General features: G+C 27.2%; 2 protein-coding genes across 2 annotated transcripts; one reads left to right on the forward strand and one right to left on the reverse strand.

Moving 5' to 3' along the window:
- Window positions 1–1,300: 1,300 nt before the first annotated feature.
- Window positions 1,301–11,434, forward strand: LOC135927803 (choline/ethanolaminephosphotransferase 1-like). The gene is made up of 5 exons (XM_065463995.1): window positions 1,301–1,428; window positions 7,916–8,323; window positions 8,508–8,789; window positions 10,326–10,665; window positions 10,803–11,434. The coding sequence occupies exons 2-5, from the start codon at window positions 7,939–7,941 to the stop codon at window positions 11,008–11,010; spliced, it is 1,215 nt and encodes a 404-aa protein (XP_065320067.1). The 5' UTR covers window positions 1,301–1,428; window positions 7,916–7,938; the 3' UTR covers window positions 11,011–11,434.
- Window positions 11,435–17,286: 5,852 nt separating this feature from the next.
- Window positions 17,287–19,311, reverse strand: LOC135928598 (protein PFF0380w-like). Its single transcript, XM_065465054.1, has 2 exons — window positions 18,034–19,311; window positions 17,287–17,904 (listed from the first exon to the last, which is right to left on the reverse strand). Exons 1-2 carry the CDS (start codon window positions 19,309–19,311, stop codon window positions 17,287–17,289), a joined length of 1,896 nt encoding a protein of 631 aa, XP_065321126.1.
- Between the last annotated feature and the right edge of the window lie 1,247 nt (window positions 19,312–20,558).

Genomic DNA, 20,558 nt, shown 5'->3' on the forward strand with positions numbered 1-20,558 from the left:
TGAGCTAAATGATATTTTTGATAAACTTTCGAAAACACAATTAAAAATTTTTTTTAAGAATATAATATTTTTAAAAAATTATAGAAGGCAGAAGATTATATAAAAAATTGTTATACTTTATTTTTTTAATTCTTTATTATAAAAACATTTTATCTTTTCAAAATCTCTTAATTCTACTAAAAATTGTCGGATATATATATACATATGATTATTTACATATAACATTTTTTACGAAAGTAAGAAAAGAACAAATTATTTTAAGGTTAAACATTAAATTAAGAAAAGAACAAAAAGTTAAACATTTTTTTTCAAAATTTATATTCAAATAACCTTTAAAACAAAACTTTATAATTGTAAGTTAAAAGAAAATGACTTTAATATAAAAATATAAATTTTTATATTTAAAAATCTTAATTTGCATTTAAAAATATGCATAATATATAAAACTATATTAACCTGTAAAAAAATAACTAAGTAAACAATTTAAAAAAGTCAAAAATAAGGAATGTTCTTTTTAAAACATATATATGGGGGGGGGGGAATTATGCTTTCATTGAGATTCTAGAAAACTAAGATAGTTTCTTAAAAACATTGATTGTAATATTTTAAAATAGGATCCATGATTATGACTAATTTGCAATTTTAAAAAAATAATGGCCTTATAGAATAGTATATCATTGAGAATAGTAATATTTTTACGTACGCAAAAAGAATGGTACATATTTATTTTTTACCGTAACTTAAGCCCTTGCCTCTATAGAACCTTCGTCACTCATTTAATAATAAAATATTTTAAAAAAATTTATAATGTAGTAATAAAAATAATCCACTTACAAAAAGTATTCGTTAAAATATTTAGTTATATAAAAAAAATTCGTCAAAGTAGTTTCATTTAAATACTTTTGTGAAAATATTTTGTAGAAATTTAGTATTTATAATTGAAATACATTTTTTAAAAACGTATGTATATTTACATGCATAAACCTTTTTTGTGAAGTGTATTTGTATTTATATTCAAATAAATATTCTGAAATTTTTTCCAACCCTGTGGTTGTGTTGTTAAAAAGCCCGATATTTGTCGAATTATAAAATGCCCATTAATATTTTTGCCAAAATAATAACTCTGGAAGCCTGAAGAATTTGCTAATAGATGGTGGAAATTGGACTTATTTTTACATAATCTCGAGGCTAACATAATATTACTTCACCTAAAATTTTAATAGGGATGTTAATATACCTGAATCGGGCTTCTTGAAACAACACTACATGAGAGTATCGATCATATAGATCATATGACAATGAAAGATGTCATGTTATTATTTTTTATTAGCGCTTCTTTATTACGTTTGCATATGAAAACTCGAGAATCATACCCACAATTTGTAGCTATATAAATGAAGAAATAGGAAATAAGAATATATATATAAAGTAACATCTAATTTTCTTCAAATTTGTTTTATACAAAGATTTAAATCTTTATCTTTAGTTAAAATATTAAGGCTTGCAATTTATTTTTATAAGTTACAACTAATCAATATATTTAATTTTTAACAATTATTGATTTATAATATTGAAACAAAAGTTATTTTAACATATAATAATTTTAAAAAAATATTGTCAAATTTTTAAAACTAAATATATTATATTTTGACTTGCTGGATTATTGGAGTATTATGTCAAAGTTTAAACAAAAATTGAAACATAATCAGATTATTTGAATTTTTTTTTAAAAATAATATATAACATATCATGGTTTAATATTTTGGAGCAAATAGTTTTTCAATTAAAATATTATTTTGCTTATTCTGAATACTTTATTTTATTCATTCTTAATGATCTAAGAAATTTCTATAACCTAAATTAATTAACATTTTAATTTTAATCTGGGCCTGTACCATATCAGGGAAGGGGGTGGTGATTAACTATGCATTTCCTATTCTCACAATAGAAACAGGAATTTTTAAACAAATTCATTAAATGCTCAGAATAAATATTTAATGTTCAGAACAAATATTGAATGTTCAAATAAAAATAATAATTGCCTAAAAAGAATACTAATTGCTCAGGTTAAAACTGTGATGCTTAGATTAAAAAACAAATTTCCAAAAATTATCTTTAATATAAAAAAAAAATTTGTGAAATTCAATAAAAAATCTCTTTAAGTATTTTTTAATTAATAGCAATTAAGGAAAAAAATTCTGAGAATTTTAATTTTTATTCTAAAAGTAATTCATATATCAAAAATAAGTAGATATGTGATAAGCATCAGAGTTATTAAAATCGAAAATGATATTTTATTTGTTTTGATCCATACAAAGCACGAAAAAGATTAAGTGAAAATATGTTTGTCACATAAGGTTAATTTTGTAAATGCATAGGCAGTGGTGTCACTAGTCTAACATTCTTTTTTTTTTTAAATTACCTTTAGCTAATACTTTTAAAATGACCTTTATTTAAGCAAATATTTTCAGAATGACCTTCTTTTTAAAGATATTTTTTCCCTGTGTGCACAACCCTCTCTAGTGACCCTACAGTTCATAGTTAAAAATCTTAAAACCTATAAAAAATAAAAAAAGAGTACTACACATCCATAAAAATATGCATAATATTCAAAACAATAAATATAGAAATGGGTTTACTTTGTAATTCTTACCAGAAAATGCTAATAAATTTAGAAACAGAAAAATCTAAGAAAAACTAGAATGCACATTATTAGGCATTCATGAGAAATAACCAAAAATCTATCTGTTTAAATAGAAAAATGAAAATGTTAACATCTGGAAATTATATAGGTAAGGGGGGGAAATAGAAAATAAGAGAAAAAAAACTAGACTACACATTTAGGTAAATTTCCTTAAATATAACAAATTAAAAATAGAAATTGGTTTTTCATAACATAGATAATTACATAAAATTATTAATTATACAGGTAAACTTTTCCAAAAAGTAAAACATATTTATTAAAAAAAGTATATATAAAGTATGGAAATGAGTTTGTTTTGTGAAACTGATATATAAAATGCTAGTACCCATTTGAAATCATGCAGGTATAGGATCAATAAATTATATCACTCAGAATCTAATAAAATAAAAATGGATTTGTGATAAAGCTAATCCAAAAAATGCTAAAATAAGTTTGAAATTACATTATTAAAGAGTAACAAAGAATTAAATTTATGTTAACTCTTTCTAGATATGATCCTGACTAACTCAATACTATATTTTATTTTTATAATAATATGTAATTTGCATGAATAAATAGTATTCACCTCAAATTTTCTAAATCAGCTTTAAATGACAAACCCATTTCCATTTTTTAGGTTTTTTAAGAAATTCACAAGAATATGTAATTTATTTTTTGAAATTATTTTTAATCTTTGATACTATGCAATATGGATTAGCTTTAATGACAAACGTAATTCCATTTTTAATTTGTTTTGAGTGATGTCTTATAAGCAAAATTTTTAATTTTTTTTAAAATTTAAATTGTGAATTTAATCAAATGCTGATTAATTATAAATTTAGTTGATAAAATATCTTATATCATAATTTTTTTACTGCGATATAATATAAGCTGGCAAGTTAAGGGTTAATGCTTCCAGAGGTCCACACAGGAAATTATTGAACTTGATTTAATTCGATATTTCAAATAGAAAGTCAACTGTCAAATAAAAATTTGTTGGTTATCGTTATCTACCTTTTTTTTCTAAAACGAATAATCGTTATTAGTGTTGTTAAACTGCTCGAGATGTGCAAACCTGTTCCTTCTACAAACTAAGTCTTCAGGCTTGCGTAATAGTTTTATGGATGAAATATCAACACTAATTCAAATAAAACCCTTAAACCAAATTGAAATTTTTTAAAATTGTTTTAATATCTTTAATCTTAGATACTGTTATAACTGGCTATCCATGAATACCAGTCATTTTTAAAAATCTTCATTATGAGTTTTGTGGTAATTGTATCCACAAAATCAAGAAATTTTAGAATCCTCCATTTTTCTATTTGGGTTTCGCTTTTAAATTATATTATGATAAATATTTTAAACAAAAAAAAATTCTGACGGCTCAACAATTGTTTATAACAAAATATTTACAAATAAAATAAGTAAAGGTAATTATTTTTTAAATATTTATATTGATAACATTAAATTATATATAATTTGGTTTATTGCTTTTTGGTTTTTTTTTTGCATCCTTTAAAATATATAAAATTATTATATTACTTTTACTGACACAATTCTTATCCTATCTTCTAAGTCCGAATTACGTTTCAAATTATACAACCAATGAGATCAAATTTTCAATGCCACGTGGCTAATTTTTAGGGGTATGCCGGATCGGGGCATAATCGGGCCTAGTTATAAGAAAATCGATTCAATATTTTTGATAGAGTATAACGATATTATTAGAGGTCGATCCGTTATTAAATTGACATCTGCTAATTACAGATCCGATATTACATATCTGATTATTAAAAATATTTTAATTGTATGTATCTCTAGTGATCTGAATCTCTAATTTTCAAGCCCGACCCTAAAAAATTTTTAAAAAGTTTTGCTGGCCCGGCCCGAATTTATTTAAATATAGAAATTAATTTTTATAATTACTCAAAATAAAAGATATATGTTATGTGGTGTCAAATCTAGTTTCCATAAATAAAATCAAATATTTTTATTTTACATTAAATATTGAACATAAAATTGATAAATTTCAATATATTAAAAAAAAACTCCAAGACCCGACCCGGCCATTTTTAAAAATATAAGACCCAGCCCCAACCTGATTTTTTTTTAAAAATAAGCCCAGCCTGAAGCCCGTTTGGGCCGGGCCTACTTTTGCAGATCTCTAATCACATCATCATTTGATTATATAACATCCATAACCATAACATAAGTCATTTATATGATATTATCTAATAAAACTATCATTTTATATTAATTAAAGTTATACTCATCAATTTAAAGTATATAAATATTATTTAAAATCGTTTTAATTTATTTTTTGTTTCGAAAGTCCTTCATGGTGATTGTTAGTCTATTAAATTAGGTAAGTTATTTTTTAATTTTACAAATTAATTTTTTTTATTTATTGAGAGAAATCTCTAATAAAAATTTTTAAACCATTTTTTTAGCTTAATATTAGTTTAGGTTTTAAAATTGAATATTAAATGATTTCTCACTATATAAGGAGATAAGAATGAACAAAATACATTATATGTATGAAAATGAATAACGAGAATTAAAATAATTAAAGTAATCACGATTTTGATTAAATTGATTTTTATTATCCAACTAAACTATGTCTTAGAAATGCCTGTTTATTATTTTTTATTTATTGAACCTCTACCTCTATTATTTTAAATAGATGCTAGTATTTTCTACATTAACTTCATGTGACAACATCTCAATCAATATTTTATACTTTTTAACTCAGAGACCTGCATAAATCGAATTTTTAAACCTGTTGTGGATTTTTTTCCCATTTTCAAGCCCAGTTTCCATGTATTTTAGTTAGACAGCTCTTAAAAACAAAGAAATAAGCATATTGTATTCATTTTCAAAATGGTTTCAACATTTCAATCCCCAGGCTGGCCTATTAAAATTTTGCTAAAAATCAGAGATTTTTTTTAAATATAAATAGTCCAGCTCGGTCCAAAAAATATGCTTGAATTGCTCTACCCGGCCCGTTGTATTTTTTTATTACCCGGCTCGATATAATATTTTTAAAAATTTCCCGCGGGTCCGGCTTTACAGACCTCATATATCAAATAATCCGATTATTGACATACTTTAAAAAAATATTGACCGATATTCAGGCTTCTACGATATTTAAAAAAATCTATACTTCCTCGATGACTACCAAAGAATTTTTGATACTCCTAGTAATTTTCGATATAAAGGGTTATTTATAACATATTTTATCTTGTCACTGAGCTTACCACCAGAAAAGGTGAAAGCTAAAGAGAAAAAAAAAAAATCTTGTCACTGTCAATGATAATAAGTTTGTTCATTAATTTATTTTATTGTGTCCTGAATGACAAATAAATTATATATAAATTTACAATTTTAAATTTGATTTGCCTTATAATCTTAATTGTATAGAATATGGTATTTTTTATTACCATTCATTGTCAATAACGCGTTAAAAATGTTCAAAAAATTAGATAATTATATAAATTAAAAGGGTGCCACTTTATTCTTTTGTCAGCCGTTATTTTATTGTTATTGGATGTTTTCTATTGTGTTAGAGATTAGTGGATAATATTAATTGTATACTATCTCAAAATTTTAAAAGCCAAATGAATCGAAGGAAATTATTTGTTTCATTTTTTTGAGGAAAGATATTTATAAAATAAGACAAGAAATCAGTGTCAAGACTCATTCCCAAGATAAGAAAAAGTGATTTTTGTCGACTAATGAACATTAAAATTCTTTAAAACACTATTTATAAAATATAATACATCAGCACCCATTCTACGGGCCAGGTATTTATTTTTATAAATAGTGTAAATATATATTGATTCATAAATTTATTGAATCTTTTTTCATAGAAACCCTTTAAAAAAAGTAAAGTAAGCGTTATTTTTGGAAATCAACGTAATGGCGTTACTTTAAAAAGTAATGTCGTTGAGTAACGCCGACAGCTCTATCAAAAATAAACGAGTATTATAAAATATATTAGATAATGACACTTTTCCTCCTCCCTCCTTTATAATGACAATGAGCCTAGAACTATTCCCCTTTTTGTTAAGTTTATTTTTATTTGACACTTTTATAGAGCTAGACTAGAATAATAAATAAATTGGTTCATTAGAGAATTTCCTGAAGTTTTTATAAAAATGAATTTTAATCAAAAATATTTTATATCATAATGACGTAATCTTCGTATTGAACATCATATTATTTATATTATTGCCTAACATATCAGTTAAAAAAAAATATATGATCATTTTATAAATAAAATTATATTATTAAATTTTTAATTAATAAAAAAAAATGTAAATATAAATATATTTCTATAACTAATGGCATACAAAAATCTATATTTTGCTTAAATCTGATGTCACATAAGATTGTATAGTCTAGTATGTGATTTTGATGACTATCATTATTCATAAACGGATGTATGCAATGTTTGTCTGCATTTGTTCAATATATTATTATTTTTTGATATCTTTATTCACTATTTCTTTTAGACATTGACATTGAGTTATTATATGATCTTGGCATTTAATATAATCTAAAAGATACGCGCACTTTTTTTAAATAGGAAGTTCATTATGATTTATATAATTATAAAAATTAAGTAGAGGGTTTTTTATCAATAAACATTAAATTTTATCTATTTTTCAGGGGGTGGGAGGAGGGATCCCGTGTCTAAGTCACTGATAATTATAGAAGATAACCATTAATATTATTATGGACTATTGTAGAGTATTATATATATTTTATTTACATATTTATCTAATATACCTAACTAAGAATAATATATTATTAAAAATAGGAACTTATATATAAAACTTGATAAGATTCTGAAAATTCTTTATATTTGATTATATTCCGAGTCAAAGACCGATTACAAAATCCAAACGGATTCTAAAGATCAAACCGACAGGGCCATTAAATTTCACTAATTTTGATCAAATTTGGTAAATAAAACATATTAAAATCACTAAATTTTTTGGTTCTTTAAATTGCTATTTTAATAAAATTAATTAAAATTTTGTGTAAAATGGCCGATTTTCTTTTTTTATTGAAAACATGATACAAGTGACTTTTTTCTTTCGAAATGTTTTTTGATTGAAAAATTGGAAACCTTGTAAAAAAAATTAAAAATTTTAACCAATGTTTAAGATCTTCATTTTATGTATTCTTTTTAAAAGATTTTTTTTAAAATTAATTTCTGCAATATAGTATCGAGTAATCATCACATCACCATGCCACACCATTCCTCATCTTTCTTCCTTCCTTCAACTACGATCCTGAAACCCAAACAAATTAAACACCTGCAAGAGCACAAGTATTCTGCTTCGGGGCAATCCCTGTTAGAAAAGAGCATGCAGGGTCTGTGGGAACGTCAACTAAATTACATACCCCTTTATATAGCCCCAAATGTGCTAACCCTTCTAGGGCTCAGTTGCAATGTTTTCACTACTCTGATCTTGATGGTATACAGTCCGGATGCAGCCAGGGATGTGCCTAGATGGGCATGCGCTCTTTGCGCCCTGGGCCTGTTTATATACCAGTCTCTCGACGCCTTGGACGGAAAACAAGCTCGCAGGACGTCCAGTAGTTCGCCTCTGGGGGAGTTATTTGATCACGGTTTGTTTTCTCCTATTTTTATTGATTTAATTGAGCGATTTCTTTATTTATAATATAGTGCATACACATGGAATTATTAACATTATTTTTATCATTTATGGTTACTTTATTTTTATAAGTTTTTTTGTTCATTCCTTTTATTCATTAATTAAAATTATATACCAAAATAAACTTTTTATTTCAGGCTGTGATGCCATCTCGGCCGTTTTCGCCGTTCTTTCTGTCTGTATCAGCGCTAAGCTGGGCGTGTGGCCTGGTCCTGCCCTTTTTATCGCTTTACTCACTCTTTTTGCCTTCTATACGGCCCACTGGCACACCTATGTATCGGGTAGACTCCTATTCACATCCTTGAACGTTACCGAAGCACAGGCTGGCGTAGCGGCCGTCTTACTTATATCTGCATTGGCTGGAACTCCCGTTTGGGACACGGTTCCTTATCTGAGACTGGTTATCGCCGTTATATCAGGTTATAAATTTTTTTAATAAGCCGCATTTCATAACACACTTACATATAATATCATTATTACGAATATGATTCAAACCTAGACCTGTGCACCGAAGTCTCAAGCGGCGGCGGTTTATTTTCATTTTTCATCGGCGCGTCAAATCAGTCGCCGTCTGATAATTTGGCGGCGGCGTTTACAGTGCTACATATCTTAAGAATGAATAGTTAAAATTTATTGTATTACAACGATTTATAATTTTGCCCCACCTCTTTATAAATTTATGCACTTCTCATTTTCCGAAATATATTTAGGAATTGCGTTTTTACTTAGATCATAGTCACACACATCAATCACATCAATACTCTATCGATTTTTATTAAAACAAATTTATATATAAATTTGAAAGCAAACAAAATATAAATAAATTGGAGATCAAATTTAGTTAAATTTATAATTGTGGCAAATAAATAATATTTTATCGAGTTTGATGAGATATAAAAAAAAGTTCTTTTGGCATAGAGTATTAATCAAGCGATGAAAAAAGTTCTTTCGCTAGGTGTATTGGTTGTAGATATACAAAGTACTTTCCAAGCTAAACTAGCAAATATAGGAAGTTCCAGTCGCTTTTTCCATCCATTTAATATGTCCTGTTCTGGTAGAGTGTTGGCCAAGTAAAATATGATATTCTAGATGGTTAGTTATTCGTTGATTCAAAGGGAAAGTATCAGCTATTTTAACCATATATGAATTGGATGCTTACCCATTATCTTCAACTTGAATCTAACTGCATTTCTAGCATGCTCTATAAATTTTAAATGTCCAATTAGAAATTGCAATTCTATAAAATTTGAATTTTGAAAATCTCGCTATTATCTAATGTTCAAAATATTTTATAAATTTTATAATAAAAATATTTAAAAAAATTATTTTATATAATAACTTGTAATTCGGAAATTGGAAACCAATGATCAAGCTTTTTTTGCATATTTTCTTTTAGGTAAATGATAACTATATCAGATTTATTGTGTATATTTTTTTCTATTTTGCTGCTAAATAATAAACCTAGCCTAATTGTTCATCCCTTTTCGGAGGAAAAAAATTCTACAGACTCTCTGATTGGATTTAGTAATCGTATCTAATGTTTCATATTAATTCGATCTGTTGATGAATTTTTATATGTGACAGAGATATCAATATATACATAAAATCAAGGTTTGAAAGAATAATCAATATCCAAAATCTAGACAGGCTCAAAAATTGATTGCAGGCATATACGATGATCTCCCATAATTTCACATTACAAATTTTAACTATATTTTCTTAATTTTAAAATTCAAATTAAAATAATATTTTATTAAAAACAATTCCACGGCCGCCGTCGTAGGTGGGGACTTTGCGGTATGTCTTATCTCAATCGGCTGGTTTTCTGACATGAAGAAAATTGCCAACGGTCGCGGTCAGCCTGTGGTGCACAGGCCTATTCAAGCTACATTCTTTTTTATTTATTGATAATAATATATAAAAAATTGATGTTTACAAATGGGCAATATTTTTAGGCATGGGTTCTGCATACATAATCTACTCATACGTAACAATCGTGTTTAGTGGGGGAGCGGGTCGAAATAAGTCAACTGTAGCTGATACCAGTGTCCTTTCCCCTGCGATACCGTTTGCCGGCGCTGCCGTAGCCGCTTTGGCCATATTCGACAAATCGTTAGCTCTACGCCGTCACTTATGCTTATACATTCTAACGTTCGGTTTGGTGATAGCTAAACTCACCATTCTCTTGGTCCTAGCTCACATGACAAAAAGCGAATTGAGTATGATGGATCGAATTTTCGGGGGGCCAGCCCTTTTGGCGCTTAATCAATACTACAACCATCTATTCGACGAGAGGTTGGTTTGTTCTTTAAATGATTTAGTTAAAAAACGTTGATTTAATTAATTATTTTTTCGTACTAGTAAAATTTTGAACTAATTTATGAGTAAGAAATTTATTTTCAAATTTAAATTGTTTTGTTTATTTTTTAAAGGTTTGTTCTATGGTTCGCGTTCATATTTACTGCTTTCGACATAACGCGTTACTCGATTTGCATATGTTTGCAAATATCGCAAACCCTAAAAATTCCAATTTTAACCTTGCCTAAAAATTCGTCGAACGCACATCAGAATCCACAGACTTTAGCATCGAATCATAATTTGAATAATAATGCACAAGCTGGAGCTAAGAAATATAAATGACAATATTACACTAATACCATATATATTTTTATACAAAAGAGGCGAAATTATGATGATCATATATTTTATAGCTTTTTATTATTTCATCTCAGATTATTAAAAAATTAAACATACTTAAAAAAGACTCCTGAAATTTATTGATATATTTTTTGAATTTTGACAAGCCCTCAACCACCTCATTAAATTTCTTTATTACTTTTATATGAATGAATTTATTTTGTATATATATAAAATGATTATGAAAACACCTATGTTATATTAAGAAATGGCTTTCTTCGTATTATAATGATCAAGTGTTTTGAGAATTATATTGTTCTATCTTTCATTAACTTTTATTTTTGTTACTATCACTACTAATCATTTCTGTAAAATTAAAAATAGAATAATGAATTTTAATCGTGTTATATAATGTAATTTTAATACAAATAATCTTATCTGTTTTAACAAGTCTTTGCCAACTAATTTATGTTATCTTTTTGTCCATTTTTTAAACCAAAAAATTATTAAATTATTAATATTTGTTATTTAAATTATTTATTATTTCGTTGAAATGTTTTTATGGTAAATATTTCAGAATGTTATAATTTTATCTTAAATTTTGTAATTATAAATATAATATTTGGTTTTATTACATGCAATATTATATATGTAACATAATATATATAATTAAATAACATAACAAAATATAATTTAGGAACAAATAAATATTTAATGTGACAGTAAATTTAAATAATTACAATTTAAACTACATATTTTTATTAAAAAGTAATTAATCACTTAATAAATGGATTAATGTGCCGATCCAGTTTTTAGAAGCCAATTTAATATCAAATCGATATTCGACATCGCCGATATGAGTCGATCCAATCTGGAATAAAATTATGGGAAAAATGTAAATAGGGAATAAAATAAGCCAAAAATATAGCATCCAGTGGCCCCTACAACGGTGGAAGGGGGGGGGATCCAAAGCAATTGTTTCTAAAAATTTGAGTTTGGGTACTTTTTTTAAAAATTTAATTCTTTTATTGTTTTGCTACATCCATCCATAACCAATGATTTCTAGTTTATGTATGTAATAATAAGAGCCCCCCCCCCACTTATTATTTAATATAATATGGTTTGCTGGAAATTTTGGTCTATGTTTTGTAAATTAGGCTGTTATCCGAGATTTCTTGTCATAAATTATTTTTCCAATTTCAAAATATGCCCAAAAATAATACAAATGCTTAATTAAAAATTCCACATCGCATAATATAAGAGATGATAAATGGACAGACCACATTAGAAAAAGACATGGTGGGCTTGATTTCAATGATATAAAGAAAAGCTTTGAAATAGTAGCTTTTAGAATATTACTCAAAATTGGACAAATAGCAAAGTAATTTTTTTATTAAATATATAATTGTTTATACTTATCTTATAAAGGGTATTAAATCACAATTTAAGAAAAAAAGTAAAAAGTGGGTTCAATGCTGTTGATATAATAAATATTTTTATTAATGTAATTATTTTTTAAAAGTGTACTAATAATAACGAAAATGAGTAAGATGAAAATATAGTATCTGACTCTGATAATGATCATGAAATTTAATCCTGATATTATTGTGCATGTATCTTCACAGGCACATATGATGGATGATTATGGAAGGCATTCGCACAACAAAAATTCCATATTACAATTATAATACCCCAGAAAGATTGTGTGGATAATAACCGTTCTATCATAAGAATAATAATAAGATATCTAGGTATTAATATCTTGTAACCAAGCCTTCTGGGGGAACAGACAACAAGAAGGCAATATGATGGACATTATTAAACTCATTGATTCTGAACCAGTACTCAAATTGTATATTCAACAAATGATGAAGGAAAAAAAAATAAGGGATTAAAAACGAAATTATATTCATATCTATTATCATACAATAACATAAATAGTTTCATTGAAACCATGAAGAATATGGTTATAAAAAAAATTCAAAATGAGATTGAATTTAACAGGTGATTTTCAATTATAGTTGATGGCACATATGATGTTTCGAAATCAAAAACAATAGCTTTGATAGTAAGATATATTGAAATTAGTGAGACGCCTAAGCTCATTGAAAGATTAAAAGACATATATTGTACAGGAAATTCAACTAGTCTCGATATTATAAAGAATATAATATCCAAACTTGGCTCCATGAATTTACCTATTGAATTCCTATTTGGGTAAAGTTATGATGGCGTCTCAAACGAGTGGAAGAATCAGTGGTGTGCAGGCTTTGATTAGAACGGAGGCGCCAAAGGCAGCTTTTATTTGGTACTATTGTCATCGATTAATATTAGACGAGATTTATATATATTTTAATGGTGTTAAAAGATATGAGGTGCTCAAAACATGTCAGAGTAATGCACTGACAAAATCACAACGATTTCTACGCATCAAGAATACCACTCGGTAATATTATTTTATTTGTTTAGATAGAAACTGGCTATCGTGATATAAAGCTTTTGTAAATTTTTTATGCTTTATGATGCCTTGTGGGCAGCTTTAACAAATTTAAAGAATTCTGAAGATCCTGCCACTTTGACTATGGCTAGGGCTATAATCTTTAGAATAGAAAAATTTGATTTTATTTAATCAATTTGTGTGGATAAAATATTGTTGATAACAAGTTTGACTTGTACAAAATTTCAAAACATTTCGAAGAATATAGGGTTTGCAATAATTCAAATTCAATTGGTAAAAGACTGCCTGATTAATTTGAGAAGTATAATTTAAATTATTGTATTTAATTATTTTTTAATCCTAATAGATAATAACACTGAATTTTTGGATGTTTTTCCAAAGGCACAAGATTTTATGAAGGAGGGAAATCAATTTTATCAATGGAAAAAATTTATTTAAACAATTAAATATTGATGAAATTATAAATTCTTTAGCTTTCTCTTCCCACGATTTATCTAAATTATTAATTTTAAAATAATATTTTTTTACAATTTATTTATATTATATAGATTGATGCAATAAAAATTATTTTTAAAATTTATGGGTGTCTAAAAGTAATTATCCTCAGGGGGTATTCTGCTTCCATCCCTCAGAAAGTGTAGGGGCCACTGATTGCATCTTAAGTTAATGAACTATTTTAATAACAAACTAATCAATATTTTTTCTAAGCCAGTTTAAAAAAATTTTTTTTAAGTTCATCTTAAAAGATCATGCATAAAAATTACAAAAAATTTTGGCATTTTAAGGTAAAATTTGATCAAAAATCAGTTCTTCAAAGATTTTTTTAAGATACTTTTCAAACTCTGATATTAATATTGTATCAAAATTTTCCTTTGTTTTTATGTACCAAATCGACTAAGTAAACCATATAGACTGATAACCGATATTTTTTTAAAAAAAGAATGATCTGGCAGATTCGATATTTAAAAAATCGGCAGATCCCTATATTTTAATAAAAATTAGTTACTCTCAATTGTCTTATAATATACACCTTTAATTTTTATTTAAAAGTTTTTTTAGGAGCGCTTAATTTAAATCCAATTAATAAGATACATCATGCTATCATTTCTAACAGGAAAGGATCTAAAATTTAGAGGAAAATTAAATTAAGTACAAACAAATATATCGAGTCCCATATTTTAATATAAGATTTTAAAATAGTATTTTTTTTAATTTTATTTTATTTATTATAAATTTTTAAGTGCTTTTATATTTCTAATTCTACCCTACCAAACTGATTGATACACATTAAACTAAGATGTATATTAGTTAAGCTTAAGCATTACACATATTGGCCTACGCTTTGGAATTAGTTCCTTCAAAAGTTTGGCAAACTTCATCCAGAGGATTGAATTATCATATTTCTATTAAATTTACCGAAAAGAACAAATGATGTCTATAAAGATCATGGAATCATGAATTCAAATATTTTGAATTAGAAAGAGAAACCATAATGTTTTTAGCAATATTGTAATCCTAAAATTAACAACGGGTGTACTCTATTACTCTAAAAATAGTAAGGGGCACGCTACAATAGACAAAAAATAGAGGCGGATTTTTGTTTTCCCAAGAATTTAAGGCAAACATTTTTTCTGGAAAACTTAATTTATTTTTCGAATAGTTTATAAAAGAGCATTTCATATAAAATACATTATATCTATATTATATTAAATGGTTATTTAGAAAGTTATATAAAAATTGAAATATATTGCATAAAATTTTGTGGTCATTGTTTAGAATGCATTTCATAACTATATAAAATCATTGAATTATTATATTATAATGCATAAATCGAAATAGATTTAACAAAGGCGAAAAAAATTATATTTGCTATAATAAATTTTTTCCAATTTAAAAATATTAACTTGCTTACTTGATTAGTTCTTATTTGTCGATATATAATTTATCAGCCACTTTTTAATATATGGAGAATTCCACTGAGAGGAGGCCCATTTACCTTTATCCTTTAAAATGGAAATATGTTTTATCATAAGACCTGCACGCAAATCCGTCATAATGACATTCATAAGAAGAAAATGCTCACTAGCAATACGGAATTATGTTAATACAATTTTAAAACTTTCTAATAACTGGGGCATTTACAATGATATATAATAATAATATTTCATTGGGCATTTATTACTTTTATTATTATCGCACCTGCTCGACCAAGTCTAGAAATATAAAAATAGGTTCGTGAAAAGTGGAACCTAATACCGCTTTTACTTAAATAACGAAGGCTGTTTTATTTGAATATGCTGGAGATTCATCTATTAGGATAACGATCATGGGTTGTTAATTAACAATATACGTGATACGTGATAAAAGCGTTTTCTCCCTCTGGTTGTGGGTACAACAGAGCTACGCTAGGTTTTCCTCAAAATCCATCAAACTGGATAGTTAATTAGGGGAAGAAAAATGAGGAGCCCTTCACACCTTTGTAGGCAAGCCGCACGTACTTGTAGGCGCAACATTTCGAAAAAAGTTGCTTAAACCTCTATAGGCTTAGTAAAAAGGAGAGTGGTAAAAAAAGAGCCTATACCCGAGAACGACAGTATAATTTAATTACTTTAAAGGTGGGTGATGGCTGATTCTAAGTTAATGTAAGTTTTGATGATTACTATCACTATTGAGATTTAATGTTCATAGAATCTGTAAATAAATATGATTAAAATAAAAAAATTTGCCTGAGTAGATATAGTGTATTTTTTTTATTAATGATTCAACCCATTGTTATGTTCATCATCTTTTTTTATTTATTTATTTTTTTTTCTCGGAATTATCAATATTATTTTTGATTATCAATTTTTGAAATTTATCAATATTTTTCATGGAATTTATTTTTTCTCGGAATTATATATATTATTTTTTGATTATCGATTTTTCAGAAGAAAAACTTATTATGATAAAAAGAAGAAAAGAATTTGAAAAAAATATAATAAAAAAATATAAGAAATAATAGAAATCGGAAAATATTATAATGGCGACGAATTATAATATTTTTTTATTATATTTTTTTCAAATTCTTTTCTTCTTTTTATCATAATAAATTTTTCTTCTGAAAATCGATAATCAAAAAATAATATATATAATTCCGAGAAAAAATAAATTCCATGAAAAATATTGATAAATTTCAAAAAAATAATATTGAAAATTCCGAGAAAAAAAAATAAATAAATAAAAAAAAATGATGAACATAACATCTCTCCTCTTAGAGAATGTCTGTTCTCTTCCGCATTTGATCTTGATGTCTTCTCCATCGGCCCTTGGAGGTATCCACAACGTATATGCACCTCCCAGCACGAGCCACTATTGTTCCTTTTATCCATTTTACCTTGTCGTTGTACATTTTGGCCCACACCGGTTGTCCTATCCTAAATTGACCTCTCTGTTCCGTTTGTGTATCGTTTGATCGGCTTTCTTGGGTGGTCTCTTTAATCATTTCCAGATGATTCCGAGCATTCCGTCCGAACATCATCTGTGCTGGGTTTTCTCCTGTAGTCGTATGCTGGGTGTTAATAGCTAATAATATTTTCCGATTTCTATTATGTCTTATATTTTTATTATATTTTTTTCAAATTCTTTTCTTTTTTTTACATCATAATAAATTTTTCTGAAAAATCGATAATCAAAAAAAATAATATTTATAATTCCGAGAAAAAATAAATTCCATGAAAAATATTGATAAATTTCAAAAATCGATAATCAAAAATAATATTGATAATTCCGAGAAAAAAATAAATAAATAAATAAAAAAAATGATGAACATAACATCTCTCCTCTTAGAGAATGTCTGTTCTCTTCCGCATTTGATCTTGGTGTCTTCTCCATCGGCCCTTGGAGGTATCCACAACGTATATGCACCTCCCAGCACGAGCCACTATTGTTCCTTTTATCCATTTTACCTTGTCGTTGTACATTTTGGCCCACACCGGTTGTCCTATCCTAAATTGACCTCTCTGTTCCGTTTGTGTATCGTTTGATCGGCTTTCTTGGGTGGTCTCCTTAATCATTTCAAGATGATTCCGAGCATTCTGTCCGAACATCATCTGTGCTGGGGTTTCTCCTGTAGTCGTATGCTGGGTGTTTCTATAAGCTAATAAGAATTCGTTTAGTATCTTTTTTATTTTCGTATCCTGCTTCCATTTCCTTCCCCTTCCGAAGTCGAAGTTGTTGATCTTGGATGTGAGTTTAGTCTTGTTGGAATTCGTATATTTTTCCCTCTTCGGTAGCTCTATTTGTTGAATTATTCTGATCGTGAGTCTCTTAATCTTTTTGTTGCCGATTTCTCCTAATTTTATCTGAGATGCTGATACATCGTCGTCCCAGATGTTATATTGAAATATTTTTAATTTACATATATCGAATTTGTATTTTTTGATTTTGGGTAAATATTTTCCCTTATTTTTGTCCTTTAAAATATTTTTCACTTTTATATTGTCATTATTTAATTTGATTTTTTCACTATTTTTATCTTTTAAAATATTTTTTATATCTTGATAATGTCTAGTTGAAGACTTGGGTATTACATCAATTTTATTACACTTATGTAAAATTTTAGTGGTTTTAACGTATAATTTATCCTTTAATAAATACTTAGAACATATCTTTCGTTTTGACGGGACTTGCTCTTTTTTCTCGATACTTGATACAAGTGCTAAACTGTAAGAATTTACAGAATCGTTAATGGAAGTCATATGACAAGGCATAAAATCTGGTAATTTTTTTGAGTGGGGTGCTTTTTCCCGTTTATCGAATATTGTTACGTACTTCTCCGTTAGGGCTTTTAATTCTTGTTCCACATAATATATTTTGTTATTATTATCGTATGTGTTTTCTGTTCCTGCTAATATTGATTCTTTCCATACCAATTCTCTGAATTCCTTTATCCAGTTTATACCTACCAATGAGGGTCCATCAGCTTTCACTATTATTAAGGGTAGATATTTTATGGTTTCTTTTATTTGAACTTTTACGTCCACGCTGCCTATGATGGCGATTTCGTTACCTTCGTACGTCTTTAATTTTGTGTCCGAATCATGAATTGTTTTATTGGAGTTGATTTTATTCCATGTCTTTAATGAAATGATTGATACTGATGCTCCTGTATCTAGGATCATGTTTGTTTTCTTACCTTCTATATTTAAATTGATTTTGAATTTTTCTTTACAAGATTTGATATCCATCGAGTATATATACGATATATCTTCCTCTTTGTCTCTTTGATCGCAATATTTAATCAGATGTTTATCGCTACCGCATTTGAAGCAAGTTTTTTTTGTCTGACTGTAATATTGATTGTCGTTGTATTTAAAGTTATTATTGTTGGTGTTGTAATTTCCCCTTGTCTTATCGTAAGAATATTGATACTTATTTTTATGATAATAATTATTGTTGTCGTACCAATTTTTATGTCGGTAGTTATCATTGTTATTATATTTGTTGTCATTATTATTATATTTGTTATCATTATTATAATATTTGTTATCGTTATCATATTTGTACCGCGGATTAACGTTATTATATCTTCCATAACTCGAGTTGTCATAATTATTATATCTAGTAAATCTGTTATCGAATCTCGTTTGGTGGGGATAATAATTGTCACTGTAGCGTTCCTGAACTCTGTTATTATTATTATTACTATTATACCTTTTATTGTCTTGTATATAGTTTATTTCCTTATTTTCTATTTTGTCTTCCTCTTGTTCCTTTCCGGCTTGACAATAAAATATATCTTTTGTTTTTTCCTTTTCGTCTATCAAGTCCATGGTTCGAAGGAGTTTTTCAATTTCCTCTATACCCATATCTTCTTCGAGTAATCACTTTGTCGTGATATCTTTGCTTTCTAAACCATTAATTATTTGCATTTTTAAGTTCTCTTCATATTTTTCATTGAAGTTGCATTTAAGTGCCAAAGATTTTAGAGAATTTAGAAATTCTAAATTGGTTTCCCCGTCCCTTTGGGTACGTTTATAAAATTGAAAACTTTCCAATGGTGCAATTTTTTTTTCGTTGTCTATTAGCGAATCTAGCATATCGTCGTATTTTATTTTATTAATTGACTTCGGAGCGAATTTTAAAATAACCTTATTTAAGTCATAGGTTGATAGTGCAGATATCAATGCTGCTCTCTTTTTCTCGTTGTCCGATATATCATTTAGTGTAAAGTAGGCTTCTAGTTTTATTCGAAAAGTAGTAAATGAGTCATTATTTTCTTTAACAGGAATTGCTGCTGGCATTTTAGACAATTTTATATCAAATTTAAATTTTCTCTTTTTTTTTTCTATATATTTCCGCGCGGGTTCTTCCGTATACATAGTCGCCATTATAATATTTTCCTTTTTCTATTACGTCTTATATTTTTATTATATTTTTTTCATTGTTATCATATTTGTTGCATTTTGATCCAGGTAAAGATATCCAACTCACTACGGATGCGTCTATGAAGGGCGTAGGAGCCGTATTGTCTCATATCGAGAAAGACGGATCCGAGAATCCCATAGGTTTTGCTTTACGGACACTATCTGCGGCAGAAAAAAACTACTCAACTATCGTAAGAGAGGCATTAGCGCTTGTATTTGGAGTAAAGAAATTTTATGAATATTTAGTGGGTCAAACTTTTACAATATGGACCGATCACAAACCTCTTATATATATATTTGGCAACAAAAGTTTGGCAAATATAACGTCACCACGATTGCTCAAATGGTCTCTAATATTAGAAGGGTACAATTGCGAAATAAAGTATAAAGCTGGCAAGGAAAACAAAGTGGCAGACGGACTTTCAAGATGCCCAATGGAAAACAAAACCAAAGACCATAATGATGAAGTATATTTTATAAACGAACATCCAATATCGATAGACGAAATTCGGGATAAACTTAAAAACGACGACATGTTAAAAAAGGTAAAGGAGAGTATAAAAACACAATTCAAGTCAAAAGATGACAGTGTACTAAGACAATACGAAATGTGCAAAAACAATTTATGGGAAAAGGACGGTTGTTTATACAAAGGAGACAGAATAATAATTCCAACAGAATTGCGAAAA

This window comes from Gordionus sp. m RMFG-2023, chromosome 4, assembly GCF_954871325.1.
Source record: "Gordionus sp. m RMFG-2023 chromosome 4, tfGorSpeb1-WG-v2, whole genome shotgun sequence".
NCBI classification, from domain to species: domain Eukaryota; kingdom Metazoa; phylum Nematomorpha; class Gordioida; order Chordodea; family Parachordodidae; genus Gordionus; species Gordionus sp. m RMFG-2023.